At 49.6% G+C, this 23,188-nt stretch overlaps 3 protein-coding genes across 8 annotated transcripts in view; 1 reads left to right on the forward strand and 2 right to left on the reverse strand.

Moving 5' to 3' along the window:
* Nucleotides 1–242: 242 nt before the first annotated feature.
* On the forward strand, nt 243–5,192 carry KLHL10 (kelch like family member 10). Its single transcript, XM_082331901.1, has 5 exons — nt 243–1,180; nt 1,707–2,196; nt 2,783–3,400; nt 4,092–4,241; nt 4,768–5,192. Exons 1-5 carry the CDS (start codon nt 876–878, stop codon nt 5,137–5,139), a joined length of 1,935 nt encoding a protein of 644 aa, XP_082188027.1. The 5' UTR covers nt 243–875; the 3' UTR covers nt 5,140–5,192.
* A 137-nt stretch (nt 5,193–5,329) lies between these two features.
* Nucleotides 5,330–11,595, reverse strand: KLHL11 (kelch like family member 11; the record flags this gene model as incomplete). 3 transcript variants are annotated; one of them, XR_014230394.1, is made up of 3 exons in its annotated part: nt 5,330–5,561; nt 7,708–11,033; nt 11,123–11,595. XR_014230394.1 is itself a non-coding variant. In XM_082331899.1 (2 exons), 2 exons carry the CDS (start codon nt 11,593–11,595, stop codon nt 9,437–9,439), a joined length of 2,070 nt encoding a protein of 689 aa, XP_082188025.1. In that variant the 3' UTR covers nt 5,330–9,436. The 3 variants fall into 3 exon arrangements, 1 of the variants encoding a protein (XP_082188025.1); XR_014230395.1 differs by having other exon boundaries at nt 5,330–6,895; XM_082331899.1 differs by having other exon boundaries at nt 5,330–11,033.
* Nucleotides 11,596–12,678: 1,083 nt separating this feature from the next.
* The window catches only part of ACLY (ATP citrate lyase), a 30,176-nt gene continuing 19,666 nt past the window's right edge, over nt 12,679–23,188 (reverse strand). For 2 of the 4 annotated variants that reach the window (XM_082331928.1, XM_082331927.1), the window contains 15 exons: nt 21,744–21,885; nt 19,707–19,875; nt 19,082–19,186; nt 18,635–18,831; nt 18,387–18,468; nt 17,911–18,021; nt 17,231–17,358; nt 16,948–17,041; nt 16,520–16,674; nt 15,600–15,750; nt 14,905–15,048; nt 14,544–14,657; nt 13,952–14,034; nt 13,628–13,704; nt 12,679–13,435 (listed from right to left, as the gene is read on the reverse strand). In XM_082331928.1, the coding sequence (XP_082188054.1) occupies nt 13,341–13,435; nt 13,628–13,704; nt 13,952–14,034; nt 14,544–14,657; nt 14,905–15,048; nt 15,600–15,750; nt 16,520–16,674; nt 16,948–17,041; nt 17,231–17,358; nt 17,911–18,021; nt 18,387–18,468; nt 18,635–18,831; nt 19,082–19,186; nt 19,707–19,875; nt 21,744–21,885 (1,847 nt within the window). In that variant the 3' untranslated portion in view covers nt 12,679–13,340. The other 2 variants (XM_082331929.1, XM_082331930.1) reach the window with 2 other exon arrangements.

A 23,188-nucleotide genomic window follows, 5' to 3' on the forward strand; every position in this document is an offset into this window, starting at 1 on the left:
CCGGGGCCGGGGGTGCCCGGGGATGCCCGGGGGTGCCCGGGGCCGGGGGTGCCCGGGGGTGGCTGGGACCGGGGGTGCCCGGGGCCGGGGGTGCCCGGGGCCGCCCGCTGCGCTCCAGCTGGGGCTGCGCCTCCGCCCCCCGCCCGAAGCGGCCCCGGCCGGTACCGGCGCTTGCGGTTGTGTTTCCTCTGCAAGAGGCTCCGAGACGGGAAGGCGAAAGAGAGAGATAAAGACTAAAAAAAAAAAAAAAAGGGCATGGCAAGGGCTGCCTCTTTGCCATCGCCCTCCCCCAGCGCCACCACAAAACTCATTTAACTTAAAAACACCGGCAGTAACATGAAAAAGTCCAAGCTGTTTTCCAGCACCGAGCCCCTCACAGAGGCGCTCCTGGGCGCCCGGTTACCTACGGACATGACGAAGCCGGAGGAAAAAGCCGCTGGCCATGAGCGAAGCCAGTGAGGCGTCGGGATGGGGCTCCCTGCCCTCCGCTCGCCTGCGGGCCCGGGCGGCACCTTGCACCCCTCCGAGCAGCAGCCGACGGGGCAGCGGCCATTTGTGGCTTCACCGCTGGCGTGAGCTAGCCTGTGCCTCGGCTTCCTCCTGGGCGAGCTGGTACAGGGGCGCTTCAGAAGCAGTCGGTGCCTACATTTGGGGAGCTTTATACCTGGGCTAAATAACATTAAAAAGCTGCAGGGGAATCACAAGGCTGGCTTTGCTGAGAGCAGCCATCCCTGGGGTGCGGGTACAGGGTCCAGCGTCACCTGGGCTGAGGCTGAGGGCCGCCATGGAGGCAGGGAGCCGGGAGGACCAGGCGCCCGCGGCCTGCGGAGGGGCTCACCGCCGGTCCCGGGTCCCCCCGCGCCTGTGATCTCATTATGGGGCATATTCCAGAACCACCAGACAGGCGGGGGTTCAGAGACGACGTTGGAGGGCGAGGACAAAGCCCTGTAGCACCTCCGGGAGAAGCACCTTCCACTGCCTCGGGCTTCCACATGGGCGACAGCGTGGCGCCCGCCGGATATTCATCCTCGCACATGGAAAGGAAGATGAGTGCTATGGCCTGCACCGTCTTCAATGAGCTTCGCCTGGAAGGGAAACTCTGTGATGTGATCATCAGCGTGGATGGTGTTGAATTCAACGCTCACAAGAACATCCTCTGCAGCTGCAGTCACTATTTCAGGTCAGTGCTCGAAACGAGAGGGGACGGGGACAAGCAGTACCTCCTAGCCTGTGTCACGTTGTCCAGTGCGTCCCCAGCGCTTCCATCGGCATTAAAACTCCCGTCCCGCAGTCAGCCATGGTCCCGGTGCCTGCCCGGACACCAGAATTACCCCACACCCCGGTGCCTAAGAGCGGCTCTGGAAGGGGGCTGACGAACCCCCGCTGCCCCGCAGGGCGCGGAGCGTGGCCAGCCCGGCTCCTCCGCCGTCGGGCGGGAGGCTTTCCCTCCCCGCACACCCTTATTCTCCGCCAGCCTTGGCGAAGCAAGGTGACCGCTCGCCCTGCTGCTCTGTCCACAGCCAGAGGCTGTGACTCCTTTTTAAAACAGCCAGCTAGTAAAACATTAATTAATAAACCACACGGCCTCCCAGCATGGCGACTGCTAGCGCCCAAACCGGTGCCCGGGCAAGAAGGCGCGGGGGGTAACGGGGTCAGGGTTTAACGCAGCAAAGCTGCTTTTCCCCAGCGCTGCTTTGCTTTTTCAGGGCTTTGTTTACCAGCAGCTGGAACAACGCAGAGAAGATAGTGTATAAAATCCCCGGCACTTCACCTGAAATGATGAGGCTCATTATCGAGTACGCCTACACCAGGACAGTACCGGTCACGGCCGACAACGTTGAAAGCTTGCTAACCGCAGCAGACCAGTTCAATATCATGGGCATCATCAGACTGTGCTGCGAGTTCCTAAAATCCCAGCTCTGCTTGGAAAATTGCATCGGCATCTGCAGACTCACAGATTATTACCACTGTCCCGACCTGCGAGAAGCAGCCTATGTGTTCATCCTCCATCACTTCGAGGAGATGACCAAGGTGTCTACAGAGTTTCTGGACCTCTCCGTCAACGAGCTGAAGCACATCATTGAGAAGGATGAGCTCAATGTGAAACAAGAAGATGCTGTGTTCGAGGCGATCCTGAAGTGGATCGCTTACGACCCGCAGAACCGGAGGCAGCACATTGCGGTCTTGCTGGGCAAGGTCGGTGCTGGCGGGGCAGCTGAGCCAGAGCCGCTTGGCTTTTCTTGCGAGACCGGAGGAAATTGCAGCCTCCTACGGCTGCTCACAGAGAAGCGAGCTCGCAGACCGTTAGGCTACGGCGACGCTGGGGCACGGGCCGAAGATCCCGCGTTGGGGTCGGGGCAGACCTTTTAAGTGCACATTTCCTCGTGTTTAGAGCTTAAGTTTAACGCTTCCTCCGACCCAGGAAGGGCCGGAGTTCACGGGGGACGGTGTTATCCGTACATGCACAAAGCCGACGGGCGCTTGCCTAGACCAGCTGCGCCATGCAAACAGCAGCAGGCGTTGGGGCAGCTTCAGGCTGCGCGCAGGAAAGCGCCGTGCCAAAGCGGCGGCGGCTCCCTGCCGGGCAATCGAATGATTTCCCCTTGCACACCCCTTTCTGGACTAGCTAAAAACTGCACACTTCATTCTCTGGTTCTCTAAAAAGCTTTAGACAACGCCGTAGCCTGAAAGCAAAGCCATCCAGCACCAGAGCTCTCCACGAAGGATACCAAGGTGTAAAGCACCTGCATTAACATCCTAACCTCTTTTGTGCGTTTTTCAGGTTCGACTGGCGCTGATGCAAGCAGAATACTTCATGAACAACGTCAAAACGCACGATTACGTGAAGGACAACGAGGAGTGCAAAGTCCTCATCATAAACGCGCTGACAGAGATGTACAACCTCAACATGCACGGCCCCTCTTACTCCGATTTCGCCAACCCGCTCAGCCGGCCTCGCCTGCCCTACGCCATCTTGTTCGCCATCGGGGGCTGGAGCGGGGGGAGCCCAACCAACGCCATCGAGACGTACGACGCCCGTGCGGACAAGTGGGTGAACGTCACGTGTGAGCAAGAAAGCCCCCTTGCCTATCACGGCACGGCTTATTTAAAAGGCTTTGTCTACGTTATCGGAGGATTTGACAGCGTGGATTATTTCAACAGCGTCAAGCGCTTTGACCCACTTAAGAAAACGTGGCAGCAGGTTGCACCCATGCACTCGCGGCGCTGCTACGTCAGCGTCACCGTCCTCAACAACTTCATCTACGCCATGGGAGGGTTCGATGGCTACATGCGCCTCAACACAGCGGAACGGTACGAGCCGGAGACGAACCAGTGGACGCTGATTGCCCCCATGCACGAGCAGAGAAGCGATGCGAGCGCGACCACGCTGCATGAAAAGGTACCGTGAGATCGCAGAGAGCATTCGGGTTGAAGTGTGGTGCGCGGGACAAGGAACCAAACAAACATCAGCGCGTAAAGAGCAAGTGCCTGTGATTTCATACGGCACGTATCGAGGTAGGGACTTTCGCGGAGCTCGGCCAGTGATAAACACAGCTACCACTCCGAGTTCGTCACCTAGAGAGAAAAGAGGAGCTGTGGAGCAGGAAAGGTTACAAACGCTCCCCTTAACGCGATGGATCATTAAAATAAAGAGGAAGAAAGTTCACGTAAACCTTATTGATTAAATCCCGGAGCCACAGACACGAAGCTCTCCAAGAGGCAGCGGCTGGCCGGCGCGGCAGAGGTGCAGGCGGGAGGGGTACAGCGCGGCCAGGCCTGCTTGCCCCCCGCAGCCCGCTTGCTGCCGGACAGCGCGCTCCCTGGCCGCGGGTCAGATACCGGGCCCCTCTGCTTCGTGCAGGCCAGGAAATAAGGGGTCCAAATGCTGCTGGCCTGCATCGCTCACTGCGCTTTATTACTGCAAACCCAGGATGACCATTCCCGGTAAAAAAAAAAACAAACAAAAAAAACCAAACCAACCAACCAAAAAACCTCCCCAAAATCCATCCGCACCTTTCATTTTCCCTCGCCGCGTTCTCCCACCAGGAGCGCAACTGCCCTGCTCACGCGTTTTTCTCCCCTGTGAACAGGTGTATATATGTGGTGGGTTCAACGGCAACGAATGCTTGATCACAGCTGAAGCCTACGATGCCACGACAAACCAGTGGACCTTCATAGCCCCCATGAGAAGCAGAAGAAGTGGAGTGGGCGTGATCGCGTATGGGAACGAAGTGTACGCGGTAAGGGAGAAGCGGTACCTCTGCCACACCACCACCCAGGACCTGTAGTACGTAGCTTTGCTAATCTGCGTTTCCTAGATTTTCAGGCTGGCCATTTGCCTGTAAGTGAGATTTAGGGAAGTCGGAGCCAGAAAGGTTGCTCTGCCTCCTGAGAATATTACCACCTGCACACTTTTCGTTATGGAAAACGTGTGGACAATTTTTAAGCAGCTGCAGCAAAGAAATTATTTTCTGCTGCTGCTACCAGCATTAGCAGAACGTTTGCTTGGCCCTGTTTATCCTATCCGTGTACTGCATTTAAACTCTGAAAATCTGACAGTTGCACAAAATAACTTTTGGAAGCTCCAAAAAGAACAAGGGAGCAGCCTGCGATACGCAAGCGTTGTGTTTTGAGATCACACGCTCCCAGCAATGCTCAAACGGAAGTCAGCGAGGCAGGACCAGTTACCACCAGTTGCCCCATGATTCGGCCGACTCGGCGGGCAAGGAAAGGCCTGTTTCAAGTCTCTGCCTTTGGCATTCACAGGTAGGGGGATTTGATGGAGTCAACCGGCTTCGGAGCGTGGAAGCGTACAACCCCATCGCCAACACGTGGCGCACAGTCCACACCATGTTCAATCCTCGCAGCAACTTTGGCATTGAAGTGGTGGACGATCTCTTGTTTGTGGTGGGCGGCTTTAACGGTTTTACTACGACTTTCAACGTTGAGTGTTACGATGAAAACGCCAACGAGTGGTACGATGTTCACGACATGGGCGTCTACCGTAGTGCTCTGAGCTGCTGTGTGGTGCCAGGTCTATCTAACGTCGGGGACTACGTTGCCAGACGAGACCGCTACGTGGACAACTCCTCAAAGGACGTCAGGTTCACTCCTTCGACAAGCAGCCTGCCTGTATAAACAGCTCCACTTAGCTAATAAAGTCTTCTGAGCAGCCAGCGAATGTATTCACTTATTCTAAAATAAAAACAATTGATACAGGCCAAAAGAATAATTAGCGTTTAAAACTTTCATTCTATGGCACCACAAAACGTGTGTATCGGCCACAGCCTACACAGCAACTTAAAAAATAAAAGGTACAACAGAATGCTAGAGAAATAAAAGGTTTATTTTCATTAATTCACTTATTACAATAAACTTTAGTACAGTGTCTTTAAGGTAAAGAACATTACAGTAGGATTTGTTTCAAACGGCCTATCCACACGTACTACTTTACCTTACTGGAAGTAAGGACGGGAGTGCTGCTTCCCCAAGCAATCTGCTGAAGTCTACATTAATATCGACAGGAGAGCGCAGCTGCCGTGATCCACAGTGACATGGACCTACGAGGAGTATCTGACTATTAATGGTCTTCAAACAGCTCGTTAGTGCCACTTTACATTCATATTAGTAACAGGAGTAGATCCTCAGGAGCACCTGTTTTATCAGACTTCCGCTCAGGACTGTCAAATTAGAGACACGATTTATACCCCAGCGTAACGTGGACATAGCTGAAAATAAATCTAAGCCATAAACCACTTATTTTAAGCTTGTTTTTTTAAGCCCGTTGAATGTTACAACATACTATCACAAGGTTGTGTTAAAAATAACCCAGAAAGTCGCAATTCTTTGTGACTCAGTTCGTCAGTAGCGATCAGTCTATTTGTGACACACAAGCTGAGCCAATAGTTCTGATTTTAACATTTACTGTAATGGAGAAAAATTATATTGAAACAGTATAGCAGAATGCTTGGCATAGTTATTCATAACGCATGCTAAAAAGTCGGCATGTTTTCTTCATCTCTGGAGTGGTATCCTACTATGTGCAAGAGAAAGTCTTATTAAAAACACATACAAACCCAGCATACTAACAGAGTGCCCAGGTAGTTATAAAATACTATGTACACATATGGCACCTAGAAATGACTACAGTGACAGCCGAGCCCAGGCGGGCTGCGTCCTACTCCACCGGCACACTGAGCAGAAAGACAGGACGCAAAACGTGCGTTCTGCGGCAGGTAGTCAGTACGGGTACGGAGGTACGATCGCCACGAGGAGGAGGAGGAACTCCCCCCGATGTTCTTTTATATCGGGAAGGCCACAAGTCAGCCTTCCGATACTTAACTGAACACACACTGGGATCTCGCTGACATTTAACTAGCCACTATAAACGCACTGAAAGAATTCCCAGGCTTTTGTTTATAGGATTACTTTATAAACACCCAGCAAGCTACGGCGGTCAAGGGCCACAAGGAATTTGTTAGGCGATTCACAGGTTAGTGGGCTAAATTACAGCCAGAGTCAATAATGCAATTCTTCGAACACCTACATGTGATACAATGGATAGTTAGGCTCGTCAGTTAAAAACCATGTGCAATGCAATTGGTCCACTTAAAGTCAAGGCTAAAAAAAACCCCAACTACTTAAAAATTCCGTAGAATCGGCATAGCAAAAGTTAGAGCAAACCAGTGCTGTTGCCAGTGCCCATCACTCACCATGCGAACAGAACACACAGAGATCTAGTGCATCGCATACAGAATCATGGCCGGCGTTCACAAGTTAAAGCCGTCCGGACACGAAGCTGTCTTGGCGTTGTCTTTGAGTGGAATGTCTTTAGCAAACTCCCCAGCTCGTGTGCCAGCCAAAAGCTCTCGTGCTAAGTGCAATATCAATTTTGCTTAGAAAAAGAAAGATTGCAAGGTTTGCTCTTGCATCTCACTTTGTTGCATGCTGCCACACGTTAAACTATTTAGTTTGTATTCCAACTGAAATAATAATCCTGGCATTTCTCCCTACAAACTGTCCCGATTTGTTGACAGACCACAAGAGGGCTTTGGCAGACCGGCGGTGGTCCGACATCGTACCGTCCTTCAACTGCTTGTTAAAAATCCCTACAGCAAAGTCAGCGGGACAGAGTACGTAAAATCTTCTCAGTTGCTTCTGTGCAAAGTCTGGTAAAGTATCTTAAAATGAACGCCCACAAATTTAAGTTAAATCAATGGATTTAGTACTAAAGCTGTGAGGCATTTCCACACCTCTATTCACAAACCCTGCTGTAGGGGCAGCAATTCTTAAACCACTCCAGCCAAATCGGCAAGAGTTCATGGGCCAAACTCCGTGCTTACAGGCCCGCATGAGCTGATTTGGGGAGTCACTTTTGAGCATCAGCCTTAATCCTGAACAAGCTTACCTATTTCCTCTCTTGCATTAGGCCAGCATCGTACCCTTTAATCTGCCCTTGCGTAACAATCCAACAGGCAGATAAAATACAACACAGTTACCATAGATGAGTAGATTGAGACTAAACTTTTAAGATTTTCAAGGTTTGTGGCTTTTTTTTAAAAAAAAAATAGAAAAACAAGGCTAGATTACTCTATTACAAAAAGACAAGTTATTGATATCAAAAGTGGCGAGTGAACTGCAAAGTGGAGCGTTAAGGGATGTACACATCAGAGAAACCTTTACACACTATGTGGTTGAAAGACTTACCCAGTGTTTCAGATATGATCTAGGTTGCCTGCTGAATTGGAAAATGAGAAGTATCAGCTCAGAAAGCTAAACAATTAAAAAACAAAACAAAACAAAAAACCAAACTGTTTAGAAGTTCTTTTGCAAAGAAGTTGCCCACATCAAAACCACCAACAAATCATCATATGAACCAAAGACAGTAAACAGATTCTCCAGCAACGTCTGTCTGCACAAATTCTGGAACACCCTGGTTACTCCTCCCTTTCCCTTCCCCAAGATCCTGAGTTAGGTTGCATGCGAGAACCTGGAACATTCAAATTAAGGGAAGGATGGGGAAGAAAAGGAGGTAGGAAGGATGCACTGAATCCGCTAGTAACCTAAGCCGTCCTGGAGCTCTTTGGATCCGGGAGGAGCGTTCGGTGGACAGTTCACTGAGAGGCAGCGATACTCTGAAGGAAATATTCCACATTCTGTTCCTCGGGAGTATAGCAGTAAGCAAACCAGAGCCAACCAGGGCACTGGTTTATGTAAAACCACCTCAAAACTCCCAAAGGTATTTAAATCAGCTTAAGTCTTACTGCCACAGTAAGTGGGGAAATTCAAATATTTAGAGACTGTGAAAACTCCAGATGCCTCTAAAAAGCTTCTTGTCATCAGTAACCGAGAGCCACCCACCTCCCTTCAAGAGGAACACCAAGGGCCGATGTGTTAGGGAGCACTGCAGCACAGCTACTCTAAGTTTCTCGGGAAAGTATACCGGAGACAAAGGACACTGATTGTCAAAGACAGGCTGGAAACAGGCTCACGGGGGTTCTTCTGTCACTTTTTCACTAGAACTAAAACGCGTGCAACATTTGAGAAAGGATCTACAAGCAGCTCAGGCTTCAATCTATTAGTGTGAAATAATCTCATTCTTACTAACCCACACTGACAGCAGTGACTAGTCAATGTTGGTGGGTGGCTACTGCGCTGGTTTTCCCTCCTTTTGTCAGGCTGATTGTTGACCCAAGTTTCTAATGAAGCTGTCAAAGCATCTTCAGCTACACCTGAAAAAAACCTACTGCCTCCAGTTCTCTGTTTTAGCAAGTGTCTCGTGTTCTACCAATCATCCATTTACAAACAAACTCTGGAGCCTCTCTACAACATACAGGTACAAAATATTTAGCACACCTAGAAACATCCTGAAGTAATTTTATAAAGAAAGATTGTGCTTTTGTTTTCATATATAGGTATAACTATTGCACTTGCCTCCAACTTGGGAAAGCTAAGTACACTAACACCGATTATATGTGAAGTTTAGTCACTGAGGAGAGAATCAAAGGAATGTCAATATATAAGTGCAAATAAAACAGGTGCTTTCAAGCACACACAAATGTAACCACTAAATTATTAAGATAGAGATCTTTGATTTTCAAAATAGAACTGTTAGAGACTAACTCTACAGACATCCTTGAAAACAAAGATCTGAAGAGAGAAATAGCAGACTTAATGTTCCCGGAGATATTTCACAGCCCGTTACAGGCTAGTTTTTCCCTGGGCACCATTAAGTAATACTGTTGGATTCACATAGCTTCTCAATTCCCATCCATCCTCAACTTCTGAGCTGCTTAATTTTCAGTATATAAAAGATGCCGGTTTTACGCATCAAATCCAGTCAGTGCCCTCATGTCTTATAAAGACATATCAAGCCTAACAAAATGGTTCAGCACAGCATTTCCTAGATTCATCGGGAGGAGTGATATTCCAGACACTAGCACTCAATCTGCGAGCGTGGCATTCTCCGTAAGCTGAGGGAGTGTCGGTGTATTTCCTGCATCTGCCTTTCCTGCATTTGCCTTATTCTATCTTTTTGCCACATCAAATTTTGTGGCATAGGGTATCTCTGTGTTCCCTGCAAGCACCTGAAGGGAATCCTCACGTGGCAGGCTGTTGCTCTGCAGCGAGGCTGAGGCATAGGAGGCAAAAGCATCCAGCGCTTTCTCTCAGCGCAGTATCGATAGGCCTCCTTCCTGTACTGCTTGTCAATATCATCGCTGTTCTTCCACCCCCCAATGATGAAAACATCATCTTTATAGTAACAAATAGCTGCTCCTTCAATGCTAAGAACCTCTGGGGGTAAGCTTTCAAGTATTTCATCCGAGGCCCTGCCAGAGATCTTTATCTTGGCCTCCTCGTTATCTATAGGGTAACTCTTGGGGCAGCACGATGCTGTATGGTAAAAGTTCGTGTTAGCAACAGACATCTGAAAAGAGCAATAATTATCAATGAGCGGCAGAGACTCCACGTCCTGCCACTGCCTCGTTTCAGCATCGTATCTGATAATAACCGCCCTCAGTCCATCTTCGCTATCACTGTCAACTGGGGTACGAGCAGCAACATAAACAAACCGGTCTTCTACAGAAACAGCTTTGACATCACGAAGAATCTTTGGTGCTGACTCCAGGTTAAGCCATTTGTCTTGCTCGGGATTATAAATGGCCACATCTTTAAAGCCAGGACTGAAATTGCCATGTCCACCAATACTGTACAAGTTTCCTTTAACTTCAGTAAGGCCAAAAGAATGCTTTCTGGTTATTAGATTTGAGACTTGCTCCCAGATATTTCTGTTTGGATTGTACCTTTCTACAGTCTTGGCAAACCCTGGTTCCATGGAGCCAGCCACATAAACATAAGATTCTGTCACAGCAACAGCATGCCCGTCAAGGTGATTATGTATATGCGGTAAGTTTACCCACCTATCTTCATCGATGAAATACCCTACGCACTCACTCAAGTAATCTCCTCCCTCTGATACACCACCAATCACCATAATGACGTCCATGTTTTGTCCAAAACGCGGCAACAACGCCACAGGACAAGCGGAATGTTGTAGGTTACCAGACTGCAAGTTCTCAGACCGCAAGGCATGACTCTCCACGGCTTCAGACACTAACTTAACACAGGCTTCGTTGCTCAATACCAGCCTCTCAGATTTGACGTGGCGAGTAAGGTAAGTGGGTTTCATCTGAGACAGTCGAAGCAGTTTAAAGAGATCCTCAAAGTACCTCTCTCTTTCCTCAGGATTTTTCTGAACCCACTTCAGAACAGTCTCAAAGAGGATTTCTTCAGAGTCCACTGTGATCTCCGAGTCTGACAGCCAGTCTCTGATGAGGTGAAAGGGCAAAGTGTAGAACTCCTCATCCTGGATAACTTTGTGGAAGTTTCTCCTGATCATATCCTGAGCTTTGAGGGCCAGCTGATTCAAGGAATACATGTGGGCTAAGCTGTGAACCGCAACGCAGTTGGAGAGGTTGAGCTTCTTCTTCAGAAACTCTCCACAGAACTCTTTTAACCGGGTCAGCAGAAACCTGCAGAACAAACGAACAGGGCTGAGGTTGCGGCCCGGCCGCCGCCGCCGCGGTCGCGGCCAGCCCCCCCGGGGCCCGGCCCCGCTCACCTGTCGGCCATCTCCAGCACCTCGTGGACGTTGCCCGGGCTGACGCGGATGGTGCCCGTGTACATGAAGCCCACGACCGCCTCCACCGTGTCGGGGTCGGGGCCGCCCTCCGAGCTCCACTTCTGCAGCTCCACACGGCCCGACCGCGACTCCGCAAAGCCCCCCGAGAGCAGCGGCGTGAAATACTCGGTGGCGGCGGCCAGGACGGAGCGGTGCGCCCGGTACTCGCGGGCCGCCCCGGGCCGCCCGCCGCCGAAGGCCAGAGTGATGTCGCAGTAGAGGCCGTGGCGGCGCTGCTCGTTCTGCCGCCAGGCCAGGTCGGAGCAGTGCGCCGGGCACCCGAACTCCTCCGCCTCCGCCTCCCCATCCACCCCGCCGCCGCGCGGGCCCCCGCCCTCCGCCTCCGCCGCCGGCGGGCCGGGGCCCGGCTGCGGCTGAGGGGAGGCCGCGGCCGCCGCCATCTTGTCCGACATGGCGGGCTGCGGCCGGGGCGCCTGCGCGCGGGGCGCCGGCGGCGCGCGGGGCGTGCGCCGCGCTGCCCCCTGGCGGCGGGGAGGGGCGCCGCCGCCGCCGCCGCAGGGAAAATGGCGGCCGAGGCGGCGCGGGGGAGCCCCGTCCCCTCGGCCCGGGCCGCCGTCCCCGGCGGGCGCGGGGTGCCCCGGGGGGCGCGGGGACGCGACCGAGGTGAGCGCTCCCCTCGCTCCTCAGTGAGCGGAGAGGGCGTCTGGGCCAGCAGCGCGGCAGAGGCTCCGGCCCCCCCGCCCCGGCCTGCCCGCCTCAGGCGAGGGGCGGGCGGCTCCGGCTCCCCTCGCTCCCCGGCTCCCAGCGGGAGCTGCTGGGGGCTGAAGCCTGGCCTGCCCGCCCACGGTGCTCCGCTGGGGACGGCCCCGGTGCGGAGGGCGCGGCTGGGCCGGCTGCCGAGGGCGCCGGTGCGACGGCAAGGCGGTGGCAGGGGGATTGGATCGCTTTGCCAAACTGCACGGGGACCACAGACCAGAAGTACGCGCTATATTCCGAGCCTTAAGCTCTCCTTTTGATTATTTTTCTCCTTAACATCACTCGCTCAGGCAAGGCGGCAGGGAAGGGGCTCGACATGAGGAATTCGCTCGCTCCAGCTAAGGCACACCGTTGTTTTTTGTTCACTAGAATGAAGTGTGCTGCAGTTGATTATTTCAATGTTTACTATACAACATGACACAGTTCCCTAACTCTTGTGTAATGCTATATCAATTATAGAGAATTACTTTCCTCCTTTTTCTTCCCTAACTTGCTCAATTTCATCTCCCCGCACTGAACCACAACAGGTCAAGTCTGTATGGTGTTCCCCCCCCAAATCAACTAGAACACACGCCACGAGAGGAATAACGGCTCTGCGGTTTGGTATTTTGTTAGACAACTGTTTCCCAGCTTGTCACACATCCCATTAGACACAGTTTGAGACCTACTTTTAGAAGCCAGAAGCAGAAAAAGACTAAATTAGTAGTGTATCATTTATTCGAGTTAGGTTACAACACACAAACAAGTAGGACGCTGAACGCTGAAGTTATTACTGAGATTATTTTTCCATCTGCAGATAACGCAAGTGACATTTCATATACCAGCAATTAATAGTAAATGAGAAGTTGTTTGCATAAATACAGAGACTGGAATACACGTAGTTTCACAGTTTTAACAGCAGTATGTTACAACTTTACACTTTAAATTACTACATCAGAGCTCGAGTAACATTGGTTATACATCAGCAGTGGTCCCAGTGTTCAGGATATAATCAGACTGAAGATGAGAACACGGTGAACAAATTGAAAAACAACCAACAACAACAAAAGCCCAAGTCATGGCTTCCCCCGCTATCGGGAAAAGTTACAGCTTGTTACCAGACTCGTGGATCTTCCGCAAGCTCAGTAAGACTGCGCCTGTGAGCAAAACTCCCCTCCCAAAACTCTTGAAATCTTCTCTGGAAACAAAATGAAACGAGTAGAAAAAATAAAAAGGTGAGAGACAGTATTAAATACAGCATGTAACATACGGAATATCACAAGTTTTGGTTTTTATTAGAGTAAGTTTCTATTCTTATAAAACAGTTGCTTTGCACAGTTTGACCAGGCAGCTCAATGTCTGTGTACCGATGGCCTTTATACATCTAAGTCCCGTTTGTGGCTGTCCTCTGCGCAGGCTTCCGTCTTCGCAAAGTGACATTCTGAGGCACTGCTACAGGTTCTCACATAGTCATGTGCTCTGGTAAAACATAGGATATGTCATCCCACGGGTGACGGTACAGACCTTGCTTCAATCTCTTCTGATCCAGGTAGTGTCCTGAAACAAAAGTGGTTTGTGTTACAAAATTTCCGCTCCTCCTCCTAGCCTTGCTTTGCCTTGAAACAACTTTGATTTCTGTATTCCCGCAACTCGCATTTTAGGCCGCGTCCCCAGAGGTTCCCGTGTCTCACGTCCATGTGGCAGGGCATCCCCGGTAGGAAGGAAGGGGCGGAAAGGTGGCAAACTTACCAATGAATCCCATACTCCTGCCTAGTACAAAGATGCCATTGAGAGCTCCTATATCAATATATTCATCTGCTTCTTCCCTGCAAGAGAAGAGAAATTAAATAGCTCCTCATAGTGATCTGTTTAAGGAATCAATCTTAGAAAGTCTGAGTCTGCTCTAGTGCCAGTAGCAACACCGAATTCACGTGAAAGCTTCCTTCCCCAAGTCCAGGCTACCTTTCCTTCACAATATCTTTTTGAAATCCCGGCCCCGCGTGAGCGGGCAGCGTGGCTCCCATCATTTTTATAGGGCCACGACCTAAGAGAAACAGCCCGCTACCTACTTACCGTGTGAAAGAGCCACAATTCCTGAGCACGTCAACAAAGGCAACTCCAATAAAGCCATCTACGTTCAGGATAAGATTTGGTTTCTGCAGGAAATGAAAACACACCCCAGTGAAGATGTTAACAGTGGCAAGCGATGTTAGCCTGGCAACTTCCATCCTGAAGGGTAATTTGAGGGTTGCCCATCATCGTGAGAGAAGGCTGTTCGGCAGCTTGAGCAAGAGCCACGCTTAATGCAAATGATGGAAAACCAGCCCCTACAACGGGCCTGCATTTGGTTCAACCCAGATATCATCTGCCACAGCCCATCGCGTGTGCTAGCTCTGCCTCAGGTTTAAAGAATACAGCAGTTCCAGATATCCCGCGGACACCACAGATACTGGGTTTTGGTTTGGTCAGCATTTTCCCAGTGTCCAACAAATGTCTTCGGCCTTACCAAACGGTGCTTGTACTTGGCCAAAAGCCTACCACAGAAAAACAAAACCCCAGCAACAGCTTATGAAGCATTGCCATTAAAATACAGTATTAACCCCCTGCCACTTGTCCCCCAGTAAGAAAAAGTGCTCAAGAGGAGATAAATACTAGCGCATTTCACCTTGGAAGTTGTAATTTTTTCTACTTCAAGTGCATAGTCCAACAGCGGGGTGGCAGGGAAATGCTGCTTCACGTAGTCTTTGAGAATCTGAACTCTCATGTCCGGGTTATTTATCTGCAAGTTAAGAACACGTTACAGTCACTGATGTTGCCTCTGGCACAGTTACTTGCCATAAGCTTTACTATCTGTAGGTTTAGGAATTTATAAGTCCTGAGAATTTGGTCAATAGCTGCCTCTGAAAGTCACTAGTTTTCTTTCCTTTGGGTTTTTTTTTTTTTTTCCCCTCTCCCCCACCCCTCTAAAAAACCAACCAACCCAACACCCAGCCACCCTCCAGTTTGTACTAATGCAGTTTTCTTACCGATTTGACTCGGTGTCCAATGCCCATGATCAGTTTCCCTTCTTTTTTCATCTTATTCACAAACTCCATAGGGATAATCCCACTGTCGAAGGCTTTGCTGAACATTTTAGCTGCAGCATCCAGTGCTCCACCAAACCGGTCACCCTGGGTGCAAAACACAAGGGGAATTATAGCAAAGGACCGCACAGTTAAGGTACAAAACAAGCGCAAGATCACCTTCCCCATCCGCCCTGCCTATCAATGGCGCATTCATTAAATTAAAGTCAGGCAGGCACCTGAGCTAAAGCATCTGTTTGTAACTCAACACAAGTATCAATATGCAGCCAACACAACTCCACTAGAGACGGGGGGGAATGCAATCTAAAGCCTGTTTTATTCACATTTTTTACTTGCCAATGTTGGAAGAGACTGGGCAAACATACAGGGACCACGCTGACAGCAGTCTGGCCCCTACAAAATATTTCTAGACTCAAACGAGAGACATCAAAACAGTCTGGCTTACTGGAAAAATGGACTAGGTTTTAAACCTAGAGCATCAACCTCTTAGAGTTGAATTCAACAGAAATTCAAAGTGTGAGTGAACAGACACAACCTGCCCATGGCTCGGCAGCCAATCTAAATCTTAAGTTAATATAATAAAACCTGGGCAGAGTAATGAGTAGCAAAGCTAAATCTTCCAGAGATAAAGCACTTACGATAGTAAGAAGGCCTGAAGTGAGACTCGAGACAAGATCTTTTCCAGCTCTTGCACAGACAATGGTGTTGTGGGCTCCAGATACGGCAGGCCCGTGATCTGCTGTTACCATCAAACACATCTCGATGAACTGGCAGGCATACTTTGGTAACCTGAGCAAGGCAGAGACCGAAGTAATTTATCGTAAAGAAAACTGAATAACAAGGCACTGGGTGTTACACTGGACAGCGACTGCTGTTTTAGGTGCACGCTTGAAAGAAGTAGAACAAAGAAAGGGAGCTGCAGGGTCACAGTACCCATCAGTGCATCCCAATATCCTTCTCAGAGATCAGATTTTTTATTCAGTTTCCCCAGGAGCTGTTTGGCTCGGAGCGGAGGGTCAGTTTGGCAGGCTGAGTTTGCACACTCTCAGCTGACTGATCAGTAAGCTCCGTGGGTCCCCTCGAGGAGAGCCACGAAGCTGTGCTACAGCTCTGGTCATCCCGTTCTGCTGAGCCAGAGATGCCAGCTAGTGCCAAGAGTGCCCCTAACGAAAGCACGGTCGGATGAAGGCAGCAAACTTCTGCCGTTCAGAAGGTTCCCTGTAGGCTGGTTAGCAAGTGTTTGTAAGCTCCCCAGTCTCTCCAGAGTCGAGGTGAGCATTATAAGCGAGTAGTCAGACAGTGTGAAACAGGCCTAGAATAGAGAAATTTCCCCAATGCACCACAAAACTTGTGGAAAACTTCATCCCAAGACTAAAACATAGTTTGAAGCCTTGAAATGCTGATGTGGTCTCAGAGGAGGGGATACAGAGACAGCATTTCCAATGACTCTACATTCACAAAGGAATCCTGGAGTTACTTTTGAGCACAAAAGGCTATTAATAAACAAGCAAAACTTCAAGCCAAAGAATTTGGGAGCTTTCACAAAAAGCTGCCTCACCTCCTCTGAAACCAGAGCAGGCCCAGAACCCCTCCAATTCCCATCTCTTCTTTGAAGACCTCAGTGATTGGCATCCCAGCATAAATCAGTTCCTGCCCTCTCTCATCACAGATGCTTGTCATAAAGGAAGCCGGTTTGCGGATCAGACCCAGCTCCTGAAATCACAGCATAAAGACGGGATTTTAAACATTCCGCGTTAGAAGCGAGGGGCAGTAGGAGGCAGAGTGGTCAAACGACGCCTTGAGCTTGCCCTCAGAGTGGCTTCCACAGCCTAGAACCAGCGTAGCCAGCGAGCTCACCGATAGCACTATAAAGTGCGAGATAAAACCCCAAGGCAACATCATCATCACCATAAGCGTCCAGAACCACAGCAAACATCCTGCCTGGTTTCTAAGGAACCAAAAAGCAGGTAAAACAGCACAGCTCACCCTTGCCCAGGAGTAATCCATTGGCACAGTTGGAGGCGGCACTTCCTCAGCTGGTTCAATCACTCTTTTGGCCACAAGATCCTGGTAGACAGACCTAGGGAGAGAATCCATTTACTAAGTCCTTTTAAGAGATACAAGTGAGGTGGTCTTAATCTAGACCTTAAGAACCCAGAATGGATAGAAGTTGCTTTCCTTAAGCAAGAATATATTCCATTATCAGGCTAGAATCAGTGTCCTAACAGTTTTTGTCCCCTGCTGAAGGTGCCCCGTGAACGTGACTTACTGAATGACCTCTCCCAGCTCATCAAAACTCCGGGGGACAAACACACCAGCTTCCTTCAAGGCTTGGTTCTTTGCAACAGCAGTTTCAGAAGCCTGGTTGGCACAAGCTCCTGCATGGCCAAACTGCACCTACAAACGAGAGAAGAGACAGCAGTAAGGAATACAAGTTGTTGACCTGCAGAGAGTAAGACAGAGTAAAGCACTGACCGGGAAACTGGCGACAGAGGAATGCCGGTGACTGCACATCTGCCGCCGTGTTTGGGCTAACAGAACTCTTAGTTGCAATTGCAGTCAGTACTGCAATATGCAGGGCATTTTCTGATCTGGAATCGCTCCAGATTCTTCCATTAAAGGTTCTCCCTCCCGAAATTCCCCCACTCTCCAGAGCTGGGTAACACGCATCTTTCCCCTTCCCACTCCAGAAGCAGGCGGCTATCGGAATCTGCTGCATTCCCTGGGACCTTTGGGCTCCCTTTACAAGTACGCAGAATCCTTTGGAAATCTCCAGTGGCAGACTACAGAAGCACAAAAAGCTTTTACCATTTATATTTATTAACTCCCACACGTTACGTCCCTCCTGGCAATTCTGGAAGGTTTAGGCACAGTGAGAGAAGTTGGCTTTTTTCTTCCTGTCGTGGATATACACCTATTTCATGCATTTGCCCCCGTTTCCGCACATACCTCTGAAGAGAACATGGTGGCACAAGTACCAATACACCAGCACACCACTGGCTTGGTGATACGACCTTCTTTAATACCCCTGCAGATCTTATACTCTTCTGTGCCTCCAATCTGCAGAAAGAAAGAAAGAGAGCTGAGCTGGTTCAAAACTTTGCACTTTTGTAGAAACCAGCTCCAAGACGCGCACGGCAGCGTTACTGGGGGTTTTCTTCTCCTTTGTCACTGAGTAACAGCTGAAGTCTCAGAACAAAGCCTCCTTATTTGATTTTTTTTTTTTTTTTTTTTTAAGGTAGGGGAGACTGTCTGTGGCATACACTCAATTTCTTTGGATTAAAGCAGCACAAAATAGAAATTCAGACATTCAAGAACAGCTACTTCTCTGTAGCTGTTATTTAGCATCCTTGCAGCCAGGTCAGATGCTCCCAAAACACCGCACTTGGGTATTTCTCAGATAGGAGTGGACGGGTCTCACTCACCTCTCCAAGTACCACAATCATTTTCACTCCTGGAGTATCCTCATAACGCAAGACATGATCCATAAAAGTTGAACCAGGATATCTGGGTAGAATACAGGGAAAATGGTAGAAGTTGAATTTGTTTCATAAACTTTTCTGAAAGAAGAAAAATTAAGATCCAACCCACCCTTCTTCCTCCAAGTTATAACAACTCTTCTGTTGACCGACCTAAAAAACCCAGTGTCTGTGTTGAAGATGCAGACTCCTACCTGTCTCCTCCAATGGCCACCCCTTCATAGACCCCGTCAGTGGTTCGGGAAATTATGTTGTTGAGCTCATTGGACATTCCTCCGGACCGGGAAACATAAGCCACGCTGCCAGGACGGTACAGTTTTGATGCTAAGATATTATCCAGCATGCCTCCTGTGTTGCCTATTTTAAAGCAACCTGGTTTGATCCCACCAACCTACAAGAAAATTAAAGTTGTAAAGCCCTTTAAAACATACATGAAACTTAGGAATATTTCTGTAAGACAGTCTTGTCAGTATTTATACAAACAACAGAAGACAGTAAGGTGACCTTACAATGAGAAGGTAACACGCACTTTGTAGGGCTAAAGACAGAATGGATTGTAGGATATACTTTATCCTTCAGAGAAAGCCGATCTCAAGATTAAGACGGATGGACAAGAGGAGAAAAAGGTCACCAGTTCTTACAGTTGCAGGCCCAATGATAGTGACTCCTTTTTTATCAGCTGTCTTGATCAGTTTGCGTGTCAGGGCCTCTGGAATGCCCTCGGCAATAATGGCAATGGTGCGGATCTGCAACGAGATAAAGAAAACCATCAGCACCCCCAGTGTCACCGCACTAAGGAAATCCATCTGCAGGACGGAGAAGGCAAACAGCTGCTGGGGGCACGATCAGATTCTGCCTGGTCAGGCCCGTGCGAGGTCCTGCTGTGCGCTCTCATACAGCGAGGCCCAGTGCACGGATGCGCAGTCTGCTCTCGCCGTCACAGCAATCTCAGCGCACTGTTCAGGGAGGTTTTTTCTCTCCCCCTTGCACACCAGGGCAGCGCTGTATTTTAATCAACCCAAAGTAATCACTCCTAACAAAGAGGTGCCGAGTTCCTCTTACGCAGATTGCAAGTCCGGCATTAGAGTTTGCTATGCAACTCCAGCATCCTCCTTAGAGTCTCCAAGGAGTCAGAACCGAGGTATTTATCTGCCAAGCTGGAAGACCAAGCCAATTTGCTGATGCCATCACAGTTTAAGAAACACCGGTACCCCGCTGACAAGATCTTCCTTCTTTTCTTGGGCTTCTTCTAGATCCCTCACTCACCTGTGGATAATTCATGGTCTCAACGGTGCTGTCAAAAGCAGAGCGCAGAGATGCGAAGTTGATGAGAACATCCACCTCTGGGTGCTTCCTCATGGCGTCTGACATGTTCTTATAGACTGGGATCAGGATTTCTTTGTGGCCCCAGTAGAACTTCTGCCTGTGGTCACCACTGTGGAGGAGAAGACGAAAGGGCCCTGACTCTCAAGGCTACCGGGAAGACAAAGGGATACAGTGCATGCAGATAGAGGAGTTTACAAACCCCAGTTCTCAGACACCAAGACTGACTGTGAGACTCACTAGCAAGTGAGCGTACATGGGGAGGGACCATACTAACAGCAGAAGGTTCTTCAGAGTATAGAACAGAGCAGCATATGGAAGGAGACGGGCTAATGGGGACAGAGGCATCCAGCAAGATGAATAAGCTCTCCCACAGTGAAGTTACCAGAGCCTCAATTCTACTCCAAGCTGGAAGACAGAATGAGGCACAGAAAGAGTAATGAATGAGATGCATGCAAAGCTGCATTACTGGGCTGGAACAAATACCAGACTGGGGGAACAGGAAACCAGTATCTGCGGTGAACAGCCAGGACAGCAATGGGAGGGCCAGTCAACTTCCCAGTTCTGCTACAGTGAGACTCTACCCGCCCTGCCCCACGCACGCCGAAGGAAATGCACGTAGGAAAATTTCACTGTAGGTGTCGTCTTTTTTACACGGCAGATGCTCCGACTGGAACTTCACTGAAGTCTGTACTGTTCAGTTGCTTAAGAGCCTAGAGATATCGGCCGTGCTCCCGTGCTGGTACATTTGTAACAACATTCCAGGTTTTGCCAGCCTGGCTTCCTCCAAAAGGTCAAGCAGAATCAGATAATTACAGGTAGCCTTAAACTTTGAATCCCTATTGCTTTTTCTTCATTAAACAACCGCGACACGGCAAGGGGTGGCCACTCATCTGTAGATGTGACTATGCCTGCACTCAGTTTTAGCACCCTGAGGTTTGCACTTGCTGGGAAGGTATTACAGAGCTGCAATTATCATCAGAGCTGCAGACGGACAGCACAAGGCACTTAACTGTCAAGAGGCAAAACTCCCTGCAGGACAGAGGTTGATTAGACATCAGCTATCCTGGATGCCTGTAAATACCACAGAAATGAAACAAACCTCCTACCTTTGCATGTGCTCCCATCTCCCTCTCAGCAGCAGGCCAGACAGCCGCTCCTTTCCTCCTCGCTACTTGCCCTGTTTGGCAGGGAGACCCCCCGCACTCAGGAGGTACAACCACAAAACCGCTTATGCACAGCTGTGCCCTGGGGGTTCCTCCTGAGGGCAATCCCAAACACCCACAGCCTCTCATCCCCGTTAGCCGGGGGATAAGGTAAACGGGGGCGAGTACCGCAAGAGAACTCCCCGTCCCACTGAAGGGTCCGCACGCTTCCTGCCTGCGGAGAAACCACCGCCGCTACAGGAGAGAGGATGAACAAGATGAGCAGGATTTTATCCATTTTAAATTTTATTTGGCTACATGACAGACAGACTGCTTTAGTCTATTAGCAGAGCTGCTCCAATTCCAGCTAATACTTGGAGGGGAAAATTCCAGCTGCTGCAGGCACAAATCAAGATGTCTCAGACAAGCACGCAGCAAACAGCAGATGAGCAGAAGAAACCTCGCATAGCCCTCCTGCCTCTGCTAAGCCAGCGGGCTGCAAGGAAAGCCCAACTAGTCATGCCTTCCTGACTCGCCGAGTGAAGGAACGCAATTTGGACGCCCTTTGAAAGAGCATGAAGTGGGACTTAAATTACACGGCTAACATCAAGCTGTTTCAACAGAGCAGCCTGAAATCAGTGGTTGAGGGCAACAGGAAGCAGCCTGCAAAGCCAACCTGATGGTGGAAGGGAGCATAGGAGAGGGTGTTAAAGCAGAGATGTAGACTAGGGCAGAGCTACACTAAAGAGCAGCAGAGGCTGGAGGAGGAGGGAGCTAACAGAAGAATTTGAGGGAAGCGGTCAGAAAAATAACACAGTCAACACAGGCTACTTACGTGAATGGATAAACCATGGCAGCTACTGAAGGTTCGTCCCGGGAGCAAACGTAATCAAAGTCCAGCATTCCTTGCACAGCCCGTGTCTGCATCCCCCAGATGATAGCTTTGGTGTGACGGCTGAACAGGGTTGTAGCTTTACCTGCTCGGGGGGACAGGGACGACAAAAAACCACACATTCAGAACGTACATCTGTGCAAGACAAAAGCTGCAACTTTGCCAAATGTCTGCTGAAAGTCTCCCAGAGACGCATACTCCCCTCCCTCCAAACTGAACCCAACAAGTGACCTGCAGGATACAGTAGCCACACTGTCCAAATTAAGGAAGAAACTGGAGATGAAGCAGCATCCCCCTTCCCAGGATTCTGAACACAATATCCAGGCTTTGGGTTTCACAAAACTGGGCAAGTGCTTAATCACAGGGGGGGAGCTGGTGTAGGAGAGGAGAGAAGTGAAAACTGCCTCTTCCTCTTCTCCCATGGGCCATTCGTGTTCCTCCCAGATAGTTTTAATCTGCAAAGCTGAAGAGGAAGGGAACTTTGCATTTTATTTATTTATTTGCGTATGGCCTAGTCCGGGAGAACCACAGGAGGTTTGCCTCCTGTGTTTGTCAGGGCACCACAGTAGGATGATAGAAAACAAGAAGAAAAGCAGGAAATGGAGGGGACAAAGAAAGCAAAGGAGCTCTACATACTCAGCTTTTGGTTTCTTTTTTTTGTTGTTGTTGTTTTTGATGATCATAATCCAACACAAACCTGATGGCTCCAAGAATTTATATGTGGCCCAAAACTTGGCTTCAGGGGGCAGAGTCGCAGGAAAGGCAACAGTTCAGCTAGTGAGGATAGACTGTTTGCTTAAAGTATATTTACACCACTTGTCACAGCAAAACGCCGAGTTCCTCCCTCTGACTCCCGGCAGAGTTCCTTTTAAAACTCCTGAGAGCTCAGAGCTGATCCAACTGCTAGTGCCAACTCAGCCTACCGCTAATTTCTTTTTGGCTTTGAATCAAAGGTAAACAGCATTAGGGATTAAACAGGATACTGTTCTTCTGGCTTTAACAAGAAATCAGTCACTCTTCTCCAACCCTACACGTTCACAGTTTAGATGCGCTGCCACGACTCGCTATTAGGAAACCGCCTACCCTGAAAAATTCCGTTTATCTTGCAGGTGCCTGCAAGGAGGCAATATTAGTATTCACAGAAACGGGAAAATGCAGGTCCAGAAAGGCGATGCTCTTCGTCCGAGACCACACAAGGCAGGTCTGAGAGCTCCCCTTCGACTGTCCCTCCTCTTACCACAGGGGAGATGGCTTGAAACTCTACTTTGACCCCGATTCAGCAGTTTATTCTCATCCAGCACAGAGCTCAAGAGAGTGCTTGAAGGCCCCATAACTTCAGTGAGCACAAGCTGTAATGGTTTGCTGAACTGATCAGGCAACGAGAACAT

The sequence above is a fragment of the Platalea leucorodia genome (assembly GCF_965183815.1).
Source record: "Platalea leucorodia genome assembly, chromosome: 22".
NCBI classification, from domain to species: Eukaryota; Metazoa; Chordata; class Aves; order Pelecaniformes; family Threskiornithidae; genus Platalea; species Platalea leucorodia.

Excerpts from the sequence above, each read along its gene's own strand:
- KLHL10 (XM_082331901.1), top strand. The coding sequence starts at position 876 with ATGGGGCATATTCCAGAACCACCAGACAGGCGGGGGTTCAGAGACGAC. Across the intron at positions 2,197-2,782 it reads TTGCGGTCTTGCTGGGCAAG|GTTCGACTGGCGCTGATGCA; the intron begins GTCGGTGCTGGC and ends TGCGTTTTTCAG. Across the intron at positions 3,401-4,091 it reads CGACCACGCTGCATGAAAAG|GTGTATATATGTGGTGGGTT; the intron begins GTACCGTGAGAT and ends CCCTGTGAACAG.